Source organism: Nomascus leucogenys, chromosome 15 (genome assembly GCF_006542625.1).
Source record: "Nomascus leucogenys isolate Asia chromosome 15, Asia_NLE_v1, whole genome shotgun sequence".
In the NCBI taxonomy this organism is placed as follows: domain Eukaryota; kingdom Metazoa; phylum Chordata; class Mammalia; order Primates; family Hylobatidae; genus Nomascus; species Nomascus leucogenys.
This window is the reverse complement of record NC_044395.1, coordinates 34,477,924-34,496,919: the sequence shown is the minus strand read 5'-3', so window position 1 is coordinate 34,496,919 and position 18,996 is coordinate 34,477,924. Positions and strand designations below refer to the sequence as shown.

Here is an 18,996-nt window from a genome sequence, read left to right as displayed (position 1 = left end):
AGAGAATCACAATCTAGATGTGGAACAGTAGATTTGAAAGCTATAGCAGCAACTCATAGGGGAGCCGGTGAATACACGCAGTCCCCGGGAGGCTTTGGATCGCGGGCACCTTCTTAGGCAGAAAAGAAATCAAGAGCCAGATCACAGCACATTGAACCCCACACTATATCTCAGCTGCTTTCTGCCACTTTGGTTGATGATGTGTTCAAAATTGGCAATGCTGAGATTTCACAAGTCACTCTTGTGGGGATCATCAGACATGCAGAGAAGGCTTCAACCAACATTGTTTACAAAATAGATGACATGACAGCTGCACCCGTGGATGTTCGCCGGTGGGTTGTCACAGATGACACCAGCAGTGAAAACACTTTAGTTCCTCCAGAAACATATGTGAAAGTGGCAGGCCACCTGAGATCTTTTCAGGAGAAAAAGAGCCTGGTAGCCTTTATAAATCATGCTCCTGGAGGATATGAATTAGTTCACCACACATATTCTGGAAGTGATGGATGCATACATGATACTAAACAAAGCGAACAGCCAGCCCTCAGCAGGGAGAGCACCTATCAGCAATCCAGGGAAGAGCGAAGCAGGGTACTTTGGTGAGAATAGCTTCATGCCAGCAAATGGCCTCACTGTGGCCCAAAACCAGGTGTTGAATTTGATTAAGTCTTGCCCAAGACCTGAAGGATTGACCTTTCAGGATCTCAAGAATCAGCTCAAACGCATGTCTATATCCTGAATCAAGCAAGCTGTGGATTTTCTCAGAAATGAGGGGCACATCTATTCTACTGTGGATGATGATCATTTTAAATCCACAGATGCAGAATAACTGGAACTAATTGGGTACCTGAGATATTTTACAGCTGGACCTGGCGTCACAGTCTATTTTCTCCAGCTGTGCATAAGTTTGGCCAGGTGGCTTCTACAAGTCAGTTTCATCTATAAAAGGTCTCCACCAACATCCTTTTGGAACTTACCGCTCTTCTGTTTTGTTTTATTTGAAGCTCAGAGGGAGATGGGCAATTGCAATCCAGGGTGGAATTTCTTGAGGAAGTTACAAATAAGCTTGTTTCATACTAACATAATGCAAATATCTCTTTTAAAAATGAAAATGAGCTCACCCTCACCCCAACAGGGAGAACCAAAGAAAGTCCCATAAGTCAGTTTGTCTCAGTCATGGTGAAAGCTTGCCCCTCCTCTAGGGAACTACATCAGGAAGTTACCTACCAATAACATGCTCCATATAAAATATCAGAAGAAATGAAGAGGCTAAAGTAATTTAACATTTATCAAAACATACAAAAGACGAGGAAGAAAATGTGGCTAATTACTGTGGTCTTCATTTCATAAATGTGTAGTTGCAATTTGTAACTTACTTCCTCCTCTTTCCATTTCTTGTTCCTTTTGCTTTCAGCCAGCACTGAGGTTGGTTGAGGTTCTTAATATGTCATGGTAATCAAAATGTTTATTCCTGAGATCAGAGCCTATAATGACTTTCTATGGTCACCACTGGAAGAGGCAATCCTAGACATGTTCCAGAATGTCTCCAAATTCCAATTAAACTTCTCAGTGGCCACAGAGTATAGCAGCACCCTTAGCACCCTTAGCTGAAAGACAATCCAGAAAGTATGTTTGACTTTCTAGACTCCACAGTACACAAAACACGAAGGAGGATGAAATGGGTGCAGTAATCTATTTTCACCACAGTAATTAAGTTGGGGGAAAAAAAAAAGAATTACTCTCTTATGACCTTTACCAGAGTAGTGCAGGATTTTTCTCAGCCCCTTCATCAGACTTGTGACAGGGGTGGCCCCATTTACTCGGCCTGCCGCATTCAAGTCTTTGTGGGAGGGAGCACATGAACAAGCTCCATGTGGGGCCCACAGCCAGAACAGGCACATGTGGATAGATGGAGGATCCTGACAGCCAGTCCAGCTGCTGGCAGGAAAAATCTCCATGTGGGGCCCATGGCAGTGCCCAGGTGGTGCCAGGTGCCTGTGACCCTTAAGCCCCAGAGGGAGTATTAACAGTGCTCTCTTAGCTCTGCTGTCCCCGGACAGCTGTGTGTTAGCAGCTCAGCTGACAGAAGCAAGCTCTGTGTGGGGCCTGCATTGGTTCCCAGGTGAGAGGGTCTGCAACCCTGAAACCCCAGAGGGAGTGTTACAGTGCTCTCTTACCTCCACCATCCATGGACAGCTGTGTGTTAGTAGCTCAACTGACAGGAGCAAGCTCCATGCAGGATCTGTGGCAGTGCCCAGGTCAGGGTGCCTGTGACCCCGAAACCCCAGAGGGAGGGTTACAGCACTCTCTTAGTTCTGCCATCCGTGGACAGCTGTGTATTAGCAGCTCAGTTGACCCCTTGCCTCATCACATGGGGCAACTACCCTCCACTGGTGAGAACAAAGGGCTGGTGTGACAGACTTTCTGGGTACCTGCCCTTGGTGGGTCCTGAGCTCTTGTCTGGTATCCAAGAAGAATGAGGTCACATGTACGAACTGAAGGATGGGGAAGGTGGAAAATTTTACTGAGCAATGAAAATGGCTCTCAGTGGAGAGGGGAGCTGGAAAGGGGATGGGAAGGGCAGGTTGCCTTCCCTAAAGTTAGGCTGTCTCTTCCCTGAAGTCAAGCTGTCTCTCCTCTGAAGTGCAGCCCTCTCTCATCGCTTCTGACTGATAGTGGGATGTTTTTATGCACAGGATGGTGGGGGTGGGCCATAGGTAGTTTTGGAAAAGGCAATATTCAATTGGTAAAAAGGCATTATTCAGAAAGAACAAATCAGGAGAGAATAGACAAAAAGGAATAGAAGTTCTCGCTTCAGGCCACAGGTTTTAGACTTCTCAGATTGAAGGTGTAGTTTCACTGGGGACCCATTTTTGTCTGCCTAGAATTTCTCTGTCTCCTGCCTCTATCAATAGTAAGGAAGTAGACAGGAAAAAGCTACTCTTTGTTGCACTGATACGTAGTTAAGTTCTAGTGCCTGAGCAGAGTAAAGCTTTAGCTTAATTGTGGGACAGTCATTGAGTCTCACAAAGGGATCGAGTTTGCTGAAGCCAGTTACCATAAACTCCTAACCAGGAAAGATGATCTCAATGCATAAAAAGGGCTTTGACAGAAAGCTGTTCCTTTCGGCCTCCCTCTACCCTCCCTACCCCCAGATCCTGACGATATTGTTTCTCTACATTCAAACTACTCCAAAATATCCAGTGTTCTGCCACCTCTTCTCCATTAAACTGATACAGCTTGTGTGATTCATCTTTATGTGAAGGTCAAGAGGAAATATTCAGATGCCACATACTTAGGTAATTCATTTGAAGTTTCATGGTTTTGAATGGTAAATTGTTCGGATGACCTATGAGAGAAAAGCACTCCAATTTCTTTGAATGATTCTTCTTTAATATCAGGATGCATTTTCACTCCTTCAGGCCACCAAGCTACAAGGTAGCAGCTTTTGTTGTTTTGCTGAATACTGCTGTAGTACTGCAATTTACACAGATGCAAAGCAGACAGTGATTAGGAATGTATTTTGGCTTTATTAGTAAGACCTGTTAATTGGGTGATATGGGAATGATTTCTTCCTATGGGTGGACTCCAGCAAATCCAAAAAAGAGAAAAAGTTCAAGCAGCCACAAGCACAGAGGAAGCTTTAAAATTAACCTGCCATGTGATAATTTGTTGACAGGTTGGTTACTGGAAAGACATGGAACAGGAAGATACAGCAGAAACAGTCAAAACTAGAGGGAATGAGTCTTTCGTCATCCTAACAGGATTAGAAGGAAATACGCTATATCACTTCACAGTGAGGGCTTACAATGGAGCCGGATATGGGCCACCTAGCAGTGAAGTGAGTGCAACCACCAAGAAATCCCGTAAGTGACCTGGGCTTTTGGTTTGTTTCAGACAAAGGGGAAACATAACATTTCTCAAAGCCATGTGAGGTGCATAATAAGCAGAGTCAAAGGGGAGTTTTGATTCATAGTCTTGCTTCAGTGCTTAGATCTGAATCCTCAAACTAGCTCAGAAAATTTTGCATTCAGAGTAGACAAAGGTTATCTTCCTGTGAAACAAGGCTAAGCGATTTTGACACAGAAGGGAGATAAAAGGATTCAAGTTCAAAAGCTCAGTAGAGTAGCTATTAAAATGACACTCCTGGAGCAAAACCCTCCTTATCTGACTCCAGCTGGAAGGAAGCCTAGATTGCCAGCCAACTACTAAGCAGGAGAAAAGACTGAGATACTCACAAAGAATTAAATGAAGAAATGTATTTAAGAATCTTCGTCAGTTCACTTTCACTTTTTATTTTGCAGCCCCTAGTCAAGCACCTGGCAACCTCAGATGGGAGCAGCAAGGCTCTCAGGTTTCTCTGAGCTGGGAACCTGTCATACCATTAGCCAACGAATCTGAAGTTGTGGGTTACAAGGTCAGTATTTCTTCACTCTTTTGCATAGATACTCATCTCCGAAATTGTTATTATGAAGATGGAAAATTAATAAGGCATAAAAAGACACATTAACCAACCTATTTTTTCTCAATCATTTTCTATCTGTATCTTAGAAAGATAGCCTTCCTATAGATAGAGAAGCCAAGGCAGTTGAAATTAGTTTCAACTGCACAAGGCACAGAAAGGGAAGGAGTAGGAAAAGTAGTGACAATCTGAATGTAGTGTGAAGATGACTCTGTGAAGGATGATATTAGGACCAGCAGAATTTAGGCAGAGAATTCGGGCATATTCCTCCAGGAGACTAACTTTGCTGGCAGCTGACAAATATGGGACCATTTTGTTTTAGTGGAAAGACTTTCTATTAGCAAGGAAACAGAAGAAGAAAAAAAATGCAAGGACCAGAACACTAGAGAGAAAACAAAAAATCCAGGGAGAGACACAGCAAGCTCCAAAACAGACCCAACATTCACAGTCACTCTGTTCTGTGACAGTAAGATCTGGAAATTTGATAACATGTGCAGTTTGTTTTTGAAAAATAACTTTGTTATCTGATTTTTAAATATATGTGATCTACGTATTGAATTGGCTTAATTTCAAATTCTTGTTCTATAATGTCAGATTCTGTTTGTTGCATTAAACTTCACACAGAATCATTAGTTGAATATTCACAATATTTTTAATATAATAAAATATATTAAGTACATATTTTAAAATATTTCGGTGATAATATTTAGACTGAAAGGTATCATTATAGGTGGGTAACACCTATATGTTACCAGAGATGGTAACACAGTATTCAATATATAAAATGCTAAAATTTAAAGAGCTAAAAACTGAAGAAGTTATAAATGGAATATTTTAATTTCCATTAATATTATATTACACAAACTAGCATTTGTTACCTACTATAATTAGGATAGATCACAGACACACACACACACAGACACACACACACACACACAAATCCGTCAGTAATGCTCTGGAATATTGAATTTGATCTTTTGCAGGGAGGGCAGGTGGGTCATTTTCTATACCATTCCCTTACTCCTCTCCTTTCCATACCCTTCCCCAAAAGACCATATCCTCACAACTTCTCCTCTTAGGGAAATACACTGTTTAATGCTTAGGGATAGCAGTTAGGCGAGAAATATGATAGACCATTCAAGAACCAATCTAATATCATTAGAACTATGATGAACTATATCCCAAACTGGAAGGGCAAAGTAGAATGCAAGAGAAAACCAGATAAGTGTGTATGGTCAACTAGAAGGCTCATGTGGTTTAGGTTCCTTTCAAGTAAGAATACAGAAATTCTATATAACTAGAAAAATACTCTATTGAGCTTGGGCGTACGGATCCCAGGCTAGGTGCCACTACTCTTTGTTCACATTTGACACCTCTTTCCCAGTCATTGTTCTTACTTTTTATATATGACTGTCTCCTCAAACAGACTGAAGTCCTCAAAGGCAAGGACTTTATCTTACTTATTTCTTGTTCCTAATGTTTCTAGAATGGATGAATAGTGTTGGCCCAGATAGAAATGTCTTATGCAGTTATTTATATATGTGTATTATCAAATATGTATTTTTTTCTAGCATAACCTTGCCATTTGTTGTTGCTTAGAGGAAAAAATATCACTGGCCACTGATTCAGACAGACTTTAGTTCAAATCCTAGTTGGGTAATTTAAGTAAGTCATTTAAACTTTCTCAGCTTTATTTTCTTAACTTCACAAATGGCAGAAATAACAATAATAATACATATTATACAGGATTTTCTAAAGAATAATTTGTATAAAATGCTTGCCATATAAAATGTTCTCATTAAAAAACAGATACTATTTCTTACTGTTGTTGGAGAAGCATGTCTCATTAGGTAAAATTTTTAAAATTTTAACAAAGAAACAGATCGTTAAAAGTTGCCTGCCAGTTCCCTCTTAATAAAGATAACACAAGTCACGGTGGAATACCTTGTTGCTGAGGGAAGAATCACTAGCATAGTCCATTTTAGTTGTATAAATTAATGACAAGCAGGCACACATTGCAAAAGATATGTTTTTCCTTTTATTTTCTTGAAATGGTTGCACTTCCTTATATCCCTGAGAAGGAAGAATTGATTCGTAGAAAAGGAGTCAGCTGATAATAAATGGAGTGAGACCTCAAAACCTTCTCCTTTGCAACTAAACCTTATCGGAACCTTTCTGATGAGTGGGATAATCCCCACTGAGAAAACTGCTGACAGGAAAGGCTCCCTGAGGGAAAGGGGACTTCAGACTGGACTGGGCTTCACCCAGAGTTTGGATTCTCCTCAGAAGGCAAGTTTTCACAGGGCAGCCAAGGATGAAAGCTCCTCCTGAAACAGTCACAATGGGACAGGAATATATATTTAGAAATAATAGCTGAGAACATAAACTAAAGAGCTATAACCCAGAGAACACAAGCTTGGAGCCTGTCTTCTGAGTATGACGTTGAAGAGAGCTACTGCACCCTTGGCAAGGATCCCCACACAGCAGTGAAAGAACGGTACCATCTGAAGGTGCACACTAATGTAGAATGACCGGGGCTCGGCATGATACTCAGAAGGGGAAGCCCTTTGATTCCTACTGCATCCCCAAAATTACTGCCAACCAAGAGTGGCACCACTATAATAGCGGTCCACCTCTTAAACACAATGTGTGTCACCTACAAAAATTAATAAAATAGGGACACAGGACACTAATGATTTCTCTTCCCACAAGGTAGTTTGAGGCAGGCTTGACCCATTAAAACTGAATTTGCCCCTAGGATTCTTGGAACATTTGAAGCAGAAGACTTCTTGTTCATCGGGGAAAGGGAGAGTTTCCATAATTAATTGGAATATTAAAAAGAGAGGTCACTTAATTTTCACTCTTTGTCTTGCAAACTACTTCACTTTTGCAGGCAGAAAGGATCACTGGAAATGTATATTGTGTGTAGATTTGAGGCTGAGAACTTGGGATTAATGCCTGAGGTTTAAAATGCAGGGATTATATATTCTACCTTTTACATTAAGTCCAGTTTAAGATTGAAGAATTCAGAAAAGTATTTATCTGGGAGACTTCTAGGTTGTGAAAGTTATTGAAACATAATAAATGCAGAGGGAAAAAGTAGATATTTTCCCCATATATTCAGTGCATAAATAATGTAATAAATGATTCTTTTGTATAGTTAAGATGCTATATACAGGATAGACATTCTGAAAAAGTGCACTACAAACTGGATCTCATAAAGATAGAGACTGGTGGTTATCAGAGGCCAGGAAGGGGAAAGGAGAGTGAGGAACAAAGAGAGGTTAATCAGTGAGTACAAATATACTATAAGATAGAAGAAATAAGATCTGGTGTTTGATAGATCAGAAGGGTGACTATAGTTAATAATCTATTGTACACTTCAAAATAGCTAGATGAGAATAATTTGAGTGTTCTTAGCATAAACAATGATAAATATTTAAGGTAATGGATAACCCAATTACCCTGATTTGATCTTTACACATCATACACATGTATCAAATTATCATATTACCCTGAAAATATATACATCTATTATGTATCAATAAAAAATTGAAAAAGTAAATGATATAAAGGAATAATACAGTGCCCTTTAATCTTTAGTAGTTGAACTCCTTTCAGGCACATAAATGTGCATTAATACCTCTAGGAATTTTAAAATTTATTTTGCCGTTTTCCATGGAATATAAGAAAACTGTAAAAATGTATTATCAGTACATTATAAAATTTTAAACCTTATAGTAATAAAGTAATTGTAATCTTGAAAAGTAAACTATAGAAATAGCACAAGATAAAACAGCAGAATTTGACATTTGAGCTACCCGTTGTCCAAGAAAGCATTGTCTTAGTCCTTTTGTGCTGTTATAACAGATACCTGGGACTGGGTTATTTATAAAAAATAAAAATTTACTTCTCTCAGTTCTGAAGGCTGAGATGTCCAAGATCAAGACTCCAGCAAATTCTGTGTCTGATGAGGGTCCACTTTTGGTTTCCACAATGGTGCCTTGAAAGCAGTATCCTCAAGAGGGGAGGAATACCGTGTCCTCACTCGGCAGAAGGCGGAAGCACAAAAGGGCCAACAACCATGAGAAGCCTCTTTTATAAGGGCATTGATCATATTCATGAGAGGAGAAGTCCTTGTGATAAAATCACCTGTTAAGGGCCCCACCTCTTAATACTATCACACTGGCAACACCTGAATTTTGCAGGGGACACATTAAAACCATAGCAGCATAGATCTTACTTTCTTACTCGATTTCAGATGAGGTGTCAGCAACACATATAACTAGCAGATATTTCCAGAGAAAGATGATAATAGAAATTTTGCTAACAGATGTTAGGAGAAAAAAAAAAGAGGTCTCCTTATCACAAAATCTTGTCAGGGCCTTCAAAAGTGACCAGTGAAAGATAGATGGAATTGAACCATATATAATTGCACAATAGGTAACACATTAAATTTGAATTCATTTAGGTGAACATTAAGCAGTACCTAGTGGTGAAACTTTTCACTGATTTATTTTTGCGATTGCCTATGAGATCCTGGGCTTCTTGGAATTTTGTTTAAGAAATCCAGACTTAATAGTAATAATTTCAAGATATCATAGTTTTCACTAACAAGTAAGGACTAAAAGCATAGAGAACCAGCAAGATGTTGGAAAGGATTGTCTGTTATACCAAATAATGATACAAATAATTTCCACTCAAAATAACTTTCCATTTGAGAAGTTGAATCCAATTTGGTAATTTATTTAGCATATTTATGACTTTTCTTCAGGTCAATAAACATGTGCCACTTTATTTTGTTGTATTTACATTCCCCAATTCAGAATCAGAATCAGAATCAGAATCAACTGCCTATTTTATTAATACATTATTCATAAATGATTGGGAAAATGAAACAAAAACTTCAAATGAAAGTTTTCTTACCTTGACTTATTTTTTCAAATAAATGTTTTTAAACAAATAAAATTCTATTTTTACAACTCCTATAATTTGGGGTCTCTATCTAGAATCCTTACTAATTATAGCACATAAGACTCACCATTACTGGTGTTACTAAAGAAACGCCAAAAAAATTTATGGACTAAAGTATATTCAGCCATAATTTTTAATGATCTTGAAAATGGAAAATATTTTTCTTTACACCATGTAAGTGATTTACCCAGATTATAAAGTAAAACAACCATTTTATCTCCACCTTATTTTCTTCACACAGACTTATGCTTGAGTGAAAGGGAAAATAAAACTCAATGTTCAGGGGCTACGCTTTCACTTCAGCAAATGTCCCCTTCCCCACAAACAGAAACTGTTATCCCTTCAGAAAAGACACAAGCAGTCAGAAAGAATTCAGGACCTCAGGCTATAATCCAAGCGAAAACTATTAGCTTTTCAAGTCTATATCTAGAAAATAGCCTTTCCTAGATATACAACCCCTTCACCAAATATCTCCCCTCACCCACATCTACTTTCTACCTGTTTATGGAGCTAGGGCAAATAGAAGGAAATCAGGCCCAAAGTTTACTAATTATTATACAATCCATCAATACTGTAGTAGTCCATTTTCACATTGCTAATAAAGTCATTCCTGAGACTGAGCAATTTGTAAAAGAAAGAGTTTTAATGGATTCACAGTTCCATGTGGCTGGAGAGGCCTCACAATCATGGCGGAAGGTGAAAGGAATGTCTCACATGGCAGCAGACAAGAGAAGAGAACTTGTGCAGGGAAACTCTCCTTTATAAAACCATCAGATCTCATGAGACTTTTTCACTACCATGAGAATAGCACGGGAAAGACCTGTCCCCATGATTCAATTACCTCCCACCAGGTCCCTCCCATTACATGTGGGCATTGTGGGAGCTACAATTCAAGATGAGATATGGGCGGGAACACAGCCAAACCATATCAAATACAGAGGTTCTTATTTGTTTATGCAACTTAGATATCAGTTGAGCTTCCAGATTCCTGAAATATATGTACACTTGGGTTGATACTGTTTTATATACCCACTAGAACTTTGAAGCCCATCCCTGTATTTCTCCAGCTTCTTGGGAACTGTATAGTCTATAGCCACCCTAGTCTCTGATTTCTTCTATTTTGCAGCTCTTCCTTCATCTTATATTCACTGTAAATATGAGACTAAGCCTTCTTTTCTATGTTTCCACAAATTAAAAAGACTCATATATAATGACTTAAGTTGGAAGACAGGTACATGAGGTTCATTATAGTATCCTCTTTACATTCATTTATGCCTGAAATTTCTCAGAATTTTTAATAATTAAAACGGAAATGGCTCATGTCATATCCAGTATATATATGAAGCAGACTTTTTGGAAATGCTGGGGAGATAGAGTTAGAAAGGAACAACGTGCAAGCAAACATCTACAGCGTGCCCAAAAGGAAATCTTGTTAAAATTGTGTTCAGCCACCCTGCAGGCAGTGACTTCTCACTGATACTGTGTCTCCCAACTTCTGTTCATCTAACTTCCATTGTCTTATTGACTCCTTCCTTCCCATTCCATTGTCACTGAGGCTTTAGATTCCTCACCCTTATTATGAAGACCAGTTGTACCCATCAACTCTTCCCAAGATGCTCAGCAGAGAAACAGGCCTTTCGTTTAATATGAACCATCCTTCTCAGGAGTACTTTGGGTACAACAAGCAAAAATTTATTCTGTTATATTTTTAGCACACTCACCTCAATATTCTACGACCATCAGACATATAGAATAGCCATTTCCAGATCATGCCTTTGAGAATAGCAATACCACATTAACTTTCTATTTAGGATCATCTCTTTGGATAACTCACTGCTCTCAGTTTTTTTTATATACCAAAATTTGAGAATAGTCTTGACAATACATTAGACAATTTTCTTTATGCATAAACATAGCTGTTGTTGCAACTGTCAGTCTATAAATGTCCATATTCTCTAAGAACTCTCTGGACTCCTTACTGTCAATAACTATTTTTTATATGTCTTGATAACTTCTTAACCTTCTCATAGTTCTCATTCTCATTCATGTTTTCTAAATCAGGATTTTAAAATGAGCCAAGATTCTCTAAAGCACTGAAGATTAACTATTAATTTAATGTATCTTTTTATTTAGTAGATCTACATATATGTATAGCACTCCGTCTCCCTGGATATATTGGTAAAAGGCCACACTTAATCTCAAACTCCTTTTGATAACACTAACTGATTTTTTTCCCCTGTCTTTACCTTTTAATCCTAAATCTCAACTGATCCACAAATTTTTCTTCAACTCTAGAACATTAGATATGCATTGCTGGATGTATTTTTCTTTGTCATAAGAACTGTAATTTATTGAACCATAATAAAACTGTCCTCTAAAATAGTCACTCCCCTGCCAATCCTCACCAATTTACATACTTTCCCATTCCCATAAATCTGCTTTCTAATTACCTCACATGGATGATCAGAATTCTAATTCATCACGATGCTCCAGACGAAGTCAAAAGCATACAGATATATTTGTCACATTTTAAAACAAAAGAAGCTGCTTAAGGCATCCTCCAGGAAGTGTTCCTGATTTCCCCAATCTTGACTAAGTACCCACTTTGTGCATTACTGTAGCATCAAATATATTTCCCACTGCAGTACATATCACACTTCCTTGCATTGTTTGTCTGTCTTCAATATCAGACTATAAATGCCAGGAAGACCGTAACCACATGGTCTTATTCTCTGATGAATCTCCAGTATGTAGCACTATGCCTGGCCTGCATGAGATGTCCAATAAATGTTTGATAATGCTGTTATCACCTTGCATTTACACTGAGGCTATAGTATGCTTCACAATAAGGATTTCAATAGATACAATCGTCGCACGTCATAATTAAATGGAGAATGCACTTCCCTCCCAAAAACAGGAAGATTTAAAATTAAATGAAAAAAAAGGAAGTGAAATGGAGGGAGCATTTATTACTAGAATTCAGAGGGTTCAAGTACACGCAGGCTTCAATATGTGGAAATATTGCTTCTCTAAAGTATTTTTGGATTTTTTTGTATGTAAGTTAATTCAAGCTCAAAACACATTTTCTGTAAGAAAATATATGTCAATAATTATCTAATTTCCCAAGTCAGTTCATATTTTATGATGCACTTGAAATACCAACCCTTTAACAGTGAATAAACAATGATGGCAACAGAAGGAGTAGCTTTCTCTTATTAAACTTATCATGCACCAGGTCCTGTGCTAGGTATTCTACAGGCTCTTTCTCATTTTACTCCCCTAAAAACACTAAAATTGGTATTATTATCTCTACCATACAGTAGAATAAATTGAAGTTTACAAAAGTTAGTAACTTGCCCAAATTTTCCCAGCTAGGAAGGTATAGGAGATTTTGTTTTCTTTTGCTATGTTTTGTAGGAAATTGTTTCGTATCCAGTTCTGTATGAATACAAAGCCATTTTTCTTTCCATTATATACTTATAATACCAATTATAGAAAAGCACAAAAAACCATGAATCTGAATAAAAATACATGTGAACATATCTTAACTGCTGCAACTTGACTATTATACCAAAAATTTTACTTGACTATTTTTGGAGGCAAATAATAGTACAATATAGTAAAATAGCTCTGAAGTGATGATTAAATGTAAATCTTCTGATGAGATTTCTACCCTAACTGGCCACATGGTCTTGTACAAGTCACCTAACCTTTATGGCCTTCATTTTCTAATATGTAAACACAGGATTATCCTGTGTCCTGATTTGCAGTTCCAAAATTGTTTTCTGTGCATGCATGTTTAATTATAATACCACGACAGATGTCTAAAAAGCTTTAGCTTTGCTACACCACGTATCCAAATGCCGATTTTACCAAAAAGCAAACCACTACAAAAGTAAAAATTAAAAAAATAAAATTTTCACTTTCAACTGTTTCCTACACTGTTAAGAATTTATTATTGGTATGTTTAACACATTTTCTTTACTCCTTTCAAACTATTTGAAGATGAGCTTTCCAAACTTCCTTAGGATATTGTTCATTTGAATAACCAAGCATAACAGACTCTCCATGATCTGCCTCCTCTCTACCTACTTCTCTAGCCTCATTCCTTACTATTCCCATACATCCCCTCTCCATTCCCTGCCCTTGTCCCATTGTTTCTTATTGCTTAGATGCAGTTATTGATTTTATCTTATCTGTTTCTGGAATTCTCCTCCCTTTCTCGAACTGGTCCACTCTATCATATTTAAATATGTAGTTCAGACATCACTTCCTCTGGAAGGCCTTCACTAAACCCCTAGACAAAATTAAACTCTCTCCTGTACCTCCATGGCCCTTTTGTATACTTCTACTGCAGTATACTGCACATGTTTTACATTTGCTTATGTATCTGTCTAAGCAGTAAGCTCCTTGTGCTTGTCTCAGAATGTGACTCATAGTAGGTAGTCAATGTGCATCTTTCATATCAAATGTCTAAACCTTGTTATTACTCACAGGTTTTTTATAGGCAAGAGGGTCACAGCAACAGCCAAGTTATTGAAACACAGAAACTTCAAGCAGTAGTACCACTCCCAGATGCTGGAGTCTATATTATTGAAGTTCGAGCATATAGTGAAGGAGGAGATGGAACAGCTAGTTCTCAAATTAGGGTACCATCATATTCAGGTAAGTTTTGACATAGTAGATTTAATTTGCTGACAACCAACAATTACAAGATGGTATGAAAGTCATCAAAATTGGTGTGATAGATTTCATGGTTCAGAGATTTTGAGGGATTTCTCCTCTCTGATTTTTATATTATCTTCTGATTAATATGAACCATAGTAATCTGCTCACAATTGCACAATTTCTACAAATCTAGAAAGGAGTTGACATTTTCATCAGAATGTACTGATTTGTGAAATGTCCTTGCCTGTCCTGGTCTTAAGCAGTACCTTGCTAGCCATTTGGCTTTTGGAGTACAGATTTTAACTGATATTACACTGGTTTTGACATACCTACATTTCTGTTGTTTTGATTGCCTTTATTGTCAGAAAATAAGGAGTTTAAAGAAAGCTTTTCAAATTGAAATGTGACCACATTTATTGATTTCTAAACAAATTATAAATTTTATTGAACATTATTATTAACAATATTAATAACTGCTAGCTTTCACTGACCCTTATTATATGTCAGGCATGGTCAAAAGTGCTTTACATACATCATCTAAGTTTAGTAACAATCATATGAGATAGGTGACATTTTTACTGTTTTGCAGAAAACATTTAAGTAACTTGCCTGAGACCACACTAAGTTTTGGAACCAGGATCAAAACCTGGGTATGACTGTCTCCAAAACCACATATCTTCACCACCACCATCATTATTACATAAGCAAGGGAAAACTCATTAAAGGAAGCAAGATTTTAGAAATTTAGAAGAAAGCAACCATTTCGTAGAGATAGTAAAAAATAAAAAGAATTAGGCAAATTTCTAATTTTAAAAGTATTAGACAATTTTCTGAGAACATTATAAAACATTTTCTGACATACAATTAGTGGGTAATTAGGAACATCATTTGTTGAGCAATCATTCCCAAGCAGAATTATCAACCTACAGGGAAGTGTCCCGTCATGTTCTGTATGTGGCTCTATGTTATTTAACATGTTTATCAACTTGAAATCAGACCAGAGGCATTGCTTGTGTGTGTGTGTGTGTTTTTTTTTTTTTACGCCACCAAATACAGTGTAGATAAATACAGTGTAGAAAAGAATGAGACAGACTGGAACTTTGAGGAAAAGCTACTGACATAATACTTGATAATTTTTTTAACTTTTTAAGTTCAGGGGTACATGTGCAGGTCTGTTACACAGGTAAACTTGTGTCATGGGGTTTTGTTGTTCAGATTATTTCATCACCCAGGTATTAAGCCTAGTACCCATTAGTTGTTTTTCCTGATCCTCTCCCTCCTCCCCACCTCCACCCTCTGATAGCCCCTAGCGTGTGCTGGTCCCCTCTATATGTCCATGTGTTCTCATAACTTAGCTGCCACTTACGATACTTGATAAGTTCTCACATAAAAATACAGGATAAGGAACATTATTGATAATTGATAAGATTTGCATACCTGTAAATTAGATATTACATCGACATTAATTTCATTTTTTAAAAAACTGTACCGTGGTTATATTTTTTTCTTTTTTTTCTTTTTTTTTTATTATTATACCCGTGGTTATATTTTTAAAAGCCTTATTTTTAGGAACTATAGATTAAAATATTTAGAGGAAAAGGTGCATCATATCTGCTATCTGCAATTTCATTTCAAATGTTTCAGAAAAATATATGTATGTATAGAAATAACAATAAAGCGAGAATGATAAACCGTCAACATTTAAGGAATCTGGGTGAATTCCTTAGTCTCACAACTTTTCAGTACACCATACAGGAAAGGGAACATCACACACCAGGGCCTGTTGTGGGGTGGGGGGAATGGGGAGGTATAGCATTAGGAGATATACCTAATGTTAAATGACGAGTTAATGGGTGCAGCACACCAACATGGCACATGTATACATAGGTTACAAACCTGCACGTTGTGCACATGTACCCTAAAACTTACAGTATAATAAAAAAAGTATTTTAAAATGAATAGTTAAAAATATAAAACATAAGATGGGAGAAATCTGACTTTTTCAGAAATTCTGGTGAAAAGATCTAAGAATTTAAATTTTATTGTGGTCACACAAAAATTTAATATGCTTTATGATTCATTTATAAAAGTATAGTTTTAACAGCAAGAAAAGTTATAATGTCTCTGCATTAATTATTTCACAATTGAACTATTCAGATGAGGGTGCTGAATTTTCAAGAGCATCTTAAAAGACTATTTCCTGAAAAGCAAAATATACGACAACCTTCCTCTTGCTTCAGCACATCAGATTCCTAGACAGCAATACAGTGAGCATTTACTGAGGCCTCATCATGCTCCTGGCATTAAACTAGGTGCTTTCTATATATTATTTTTTCTAGCAATCCTTTGGGTTAGGTATTTTATTCTTCTCTGACTCTCTAAGGTTACTTGCAACTGTAACACAATCAGATTCTATAGTATTATCTGAATAAGATCAGCCTCAACCTTGGAAGTACTTATGATAACCTTAATTCTCCCATTTATATTTTAAATTGTAACTTCTATTCCAAGAAAAATATTGTCAACTTTTATATTTCAGTTAATAACATTTTGGCCTCTCCGAGTAGCTGGGAGTGCAACCCACTTCCTGAGTTTCAGTATGGGAAACTGATACACTATTGTCTACCTTAGACTCAGAACCTGAAGTCATGATTGGTTTCATTTTTGTCATATTGCAAAAACCAAATGCCTAAGATATCGAATGACTTGCCCAAGTGAAACAGCTAGTTAGTTTTATAGCTGGGCAAGAACTTAGTCTAATATTGCTCTTTCTGTTGTTTTGTGGGGTTGTTTTGCTATATGAAAGTAGTATGTTTTAGCTTTGTAGATTCTATTTGGAATTTGAGACACAGACCCTACTTAGCATTCTGAATGTGAGATATTTTTATAAAAGTGTCATGTAAGTTGATTTAACAAAGATGCAGCCACTCCCAATAGCTAGAAAGGATGTTTTCATGTTTTTTATTTATTAAGCATGCACATATGACTCCAGTGAGTCTTTGTCATCTTGCCTTTCTTATAGCTCACAAGTGGCTACGTGCTTCACAATAACCCCATTTTGTACAAGTTGAAGTATACGCAACATTCTCCAATATGTTGACTGATAGGTTCTAGTAGTATATTAGCTGTAAAATTTTTCAAAGTAAAGATTTACTGCTTTTTGCATTTGTGTGTGTGTGTGTGCGTGAGCATGTGTGTGTTTACCAAACAAATTATTCTCTAGCTCTCAAGCATCAGGAAAATAAATTCAGACTCTATCTTTGCAACTAAAATTACCCCCCAAAACCCATTACACTCAGTCTAGCCAGAGAGGATTACCTTGACAGAAGATTCCAGCAATTGGGTAGTAGATTATATTATTATTATTAGGGTTTTAACTAAGGCCAGTCATTGTTTTAAGAGAGATAATACACGAGTATCTAAATCCACTAATTCCTACCTCAATTACTTTAAGCAAGTTTATAGCCTTTCTAAGCCCCAGTTCCATCTGCAAGAGGAGAATAAATAATCATATCTACCATATAGGAATGTTATGAGGATCAAATAAGATGACATATATAAAAGGCTTTGTACAGTATGTGACATACAATAATCATTTATTAAATAATTAATTATGATCATGATGCTTCAGAAGACTTCTGGCTTGAAGAACCACTCCTGAAGTTAGTATCTAAAAGCCACTCAGTTTGTGGTTACGTAGGGCTGTTAAAACTACTTCAGACTAATCAACCTTGGATCAGTCAGTTTAATCTACCAGTGATTCTAATATATTAGCTGCATACAATGTTTTTTGTCTTATAAAAGAACCTCTCCTGGGTATAAGAAAGAGTGGTGAAAGATCATTTTTTGCCAAGTTTGGCATGAGAACCTAGAATTTAAGCTCACTCAACTGAAATAATCAATCAAGAACACATAAATAAATTCAGTAAATAAAATAATGTTATTAGATTTTAAAATTTACTAGAGTAATCATAGTCATGTATTTCTTAATGATGAGGGTAAGTTCTGATAAATGCATCCTTCGGCAATTTCATTGTGTGAAGATCATAGGGTATACTTACACAAACATAGATGGTATAGCTTACTACACACCTAAGGCATATGGTACAGCCTATTGCTCCCAGGCTATGGACATATACAACATGATGTGCTGTACTGAATACTGTAGGTAATTGTAGCACAATGCTATTTGTGTATCTAAACATAGAAAAATTAGAGTAAAGATACAGTCAGCATAAAAGATAAAAAATGGTATACCTCTATAGGGCACTTAACAGGAACAGAGCTTGCAGGGCTGGAAGTTCTGGGTGAGTCACTGAGTGATTACCAAGTGAATGTGAAGGCCTATGACTTTACTGTCCACTGTCATAGACTTTAAACTGTATACCTAGGCTATATTACATTTATAAAAACAATTTTTTCCCTAATAAATTAAACTTAGCTTACTGTAACTGTTTTACTTTAAAAACTTTAAATTTTATCTCTTTTGTAATAACACTTAAAACACATACATAATACAGATGTAAAAAAACATTTTCTTTATATCTGTATTCTATAAACTTTTTAATATTTTTTATTTTATTTTATTTGCTTTTTAAACTGTTTTTTTAGAAACTAAGACACAAACGTCCACATTCCTGTAGGCTTAGGCCTACCTAGGTCAGGATCATCAGTATCAGTCTTCCATCTCCACATCCTGTCTCACTAGAGGGTCTACAGGGGCAATAATACACATGGAGCTATCATCTCTTGTAATAATAATGCCACCTTCTGGAAGCCCTTCCGAAGGACATGCCTGAAGTTGTTTTACAGTTAACTGTTTTTCTGTAAGTAGGAGTACACTAAAATAATTACTAAAAGAATAGTAAATACATAAGCCAAATAACAGTCAT

The 18,996-nt window shown here is 36.9% G+C and overlaps 1 protein-coding gene and 1 pseudogene across 2 annotated transcripts in view; both read left to right on the top strand.

Moving 5' to 3' along the window:
- The window catches only part of CNTN5 (contactin 5), a 1,343,728-nt gene that overhangs the window by 1,323,509 nt on the left and 1,223 nt on the right, over positions 1–18,996 (top strand). For both annotated transcript variants that reach the window (XM_003253028.3, XM_003253029.3), the window contains 3 exons: positions 3,680–3,866; positions 4,305–4,417; positions 13,933–14,101. In XM_003253028.3, the coding sequence (XP_003253076.1) occupies positions 3,680–3,866; positions 4,305–4,417; positions 13,933–14,101 (469 nt within the window). The remainder of the gene's footprint in view (positions 1–3,679; positions 3,867–4,304; positions 4,418–13,932; positions 14,102–18,996) is intronic.
- Positions 3–829, top strand: LOC100604355 (annotated as a pseudogene).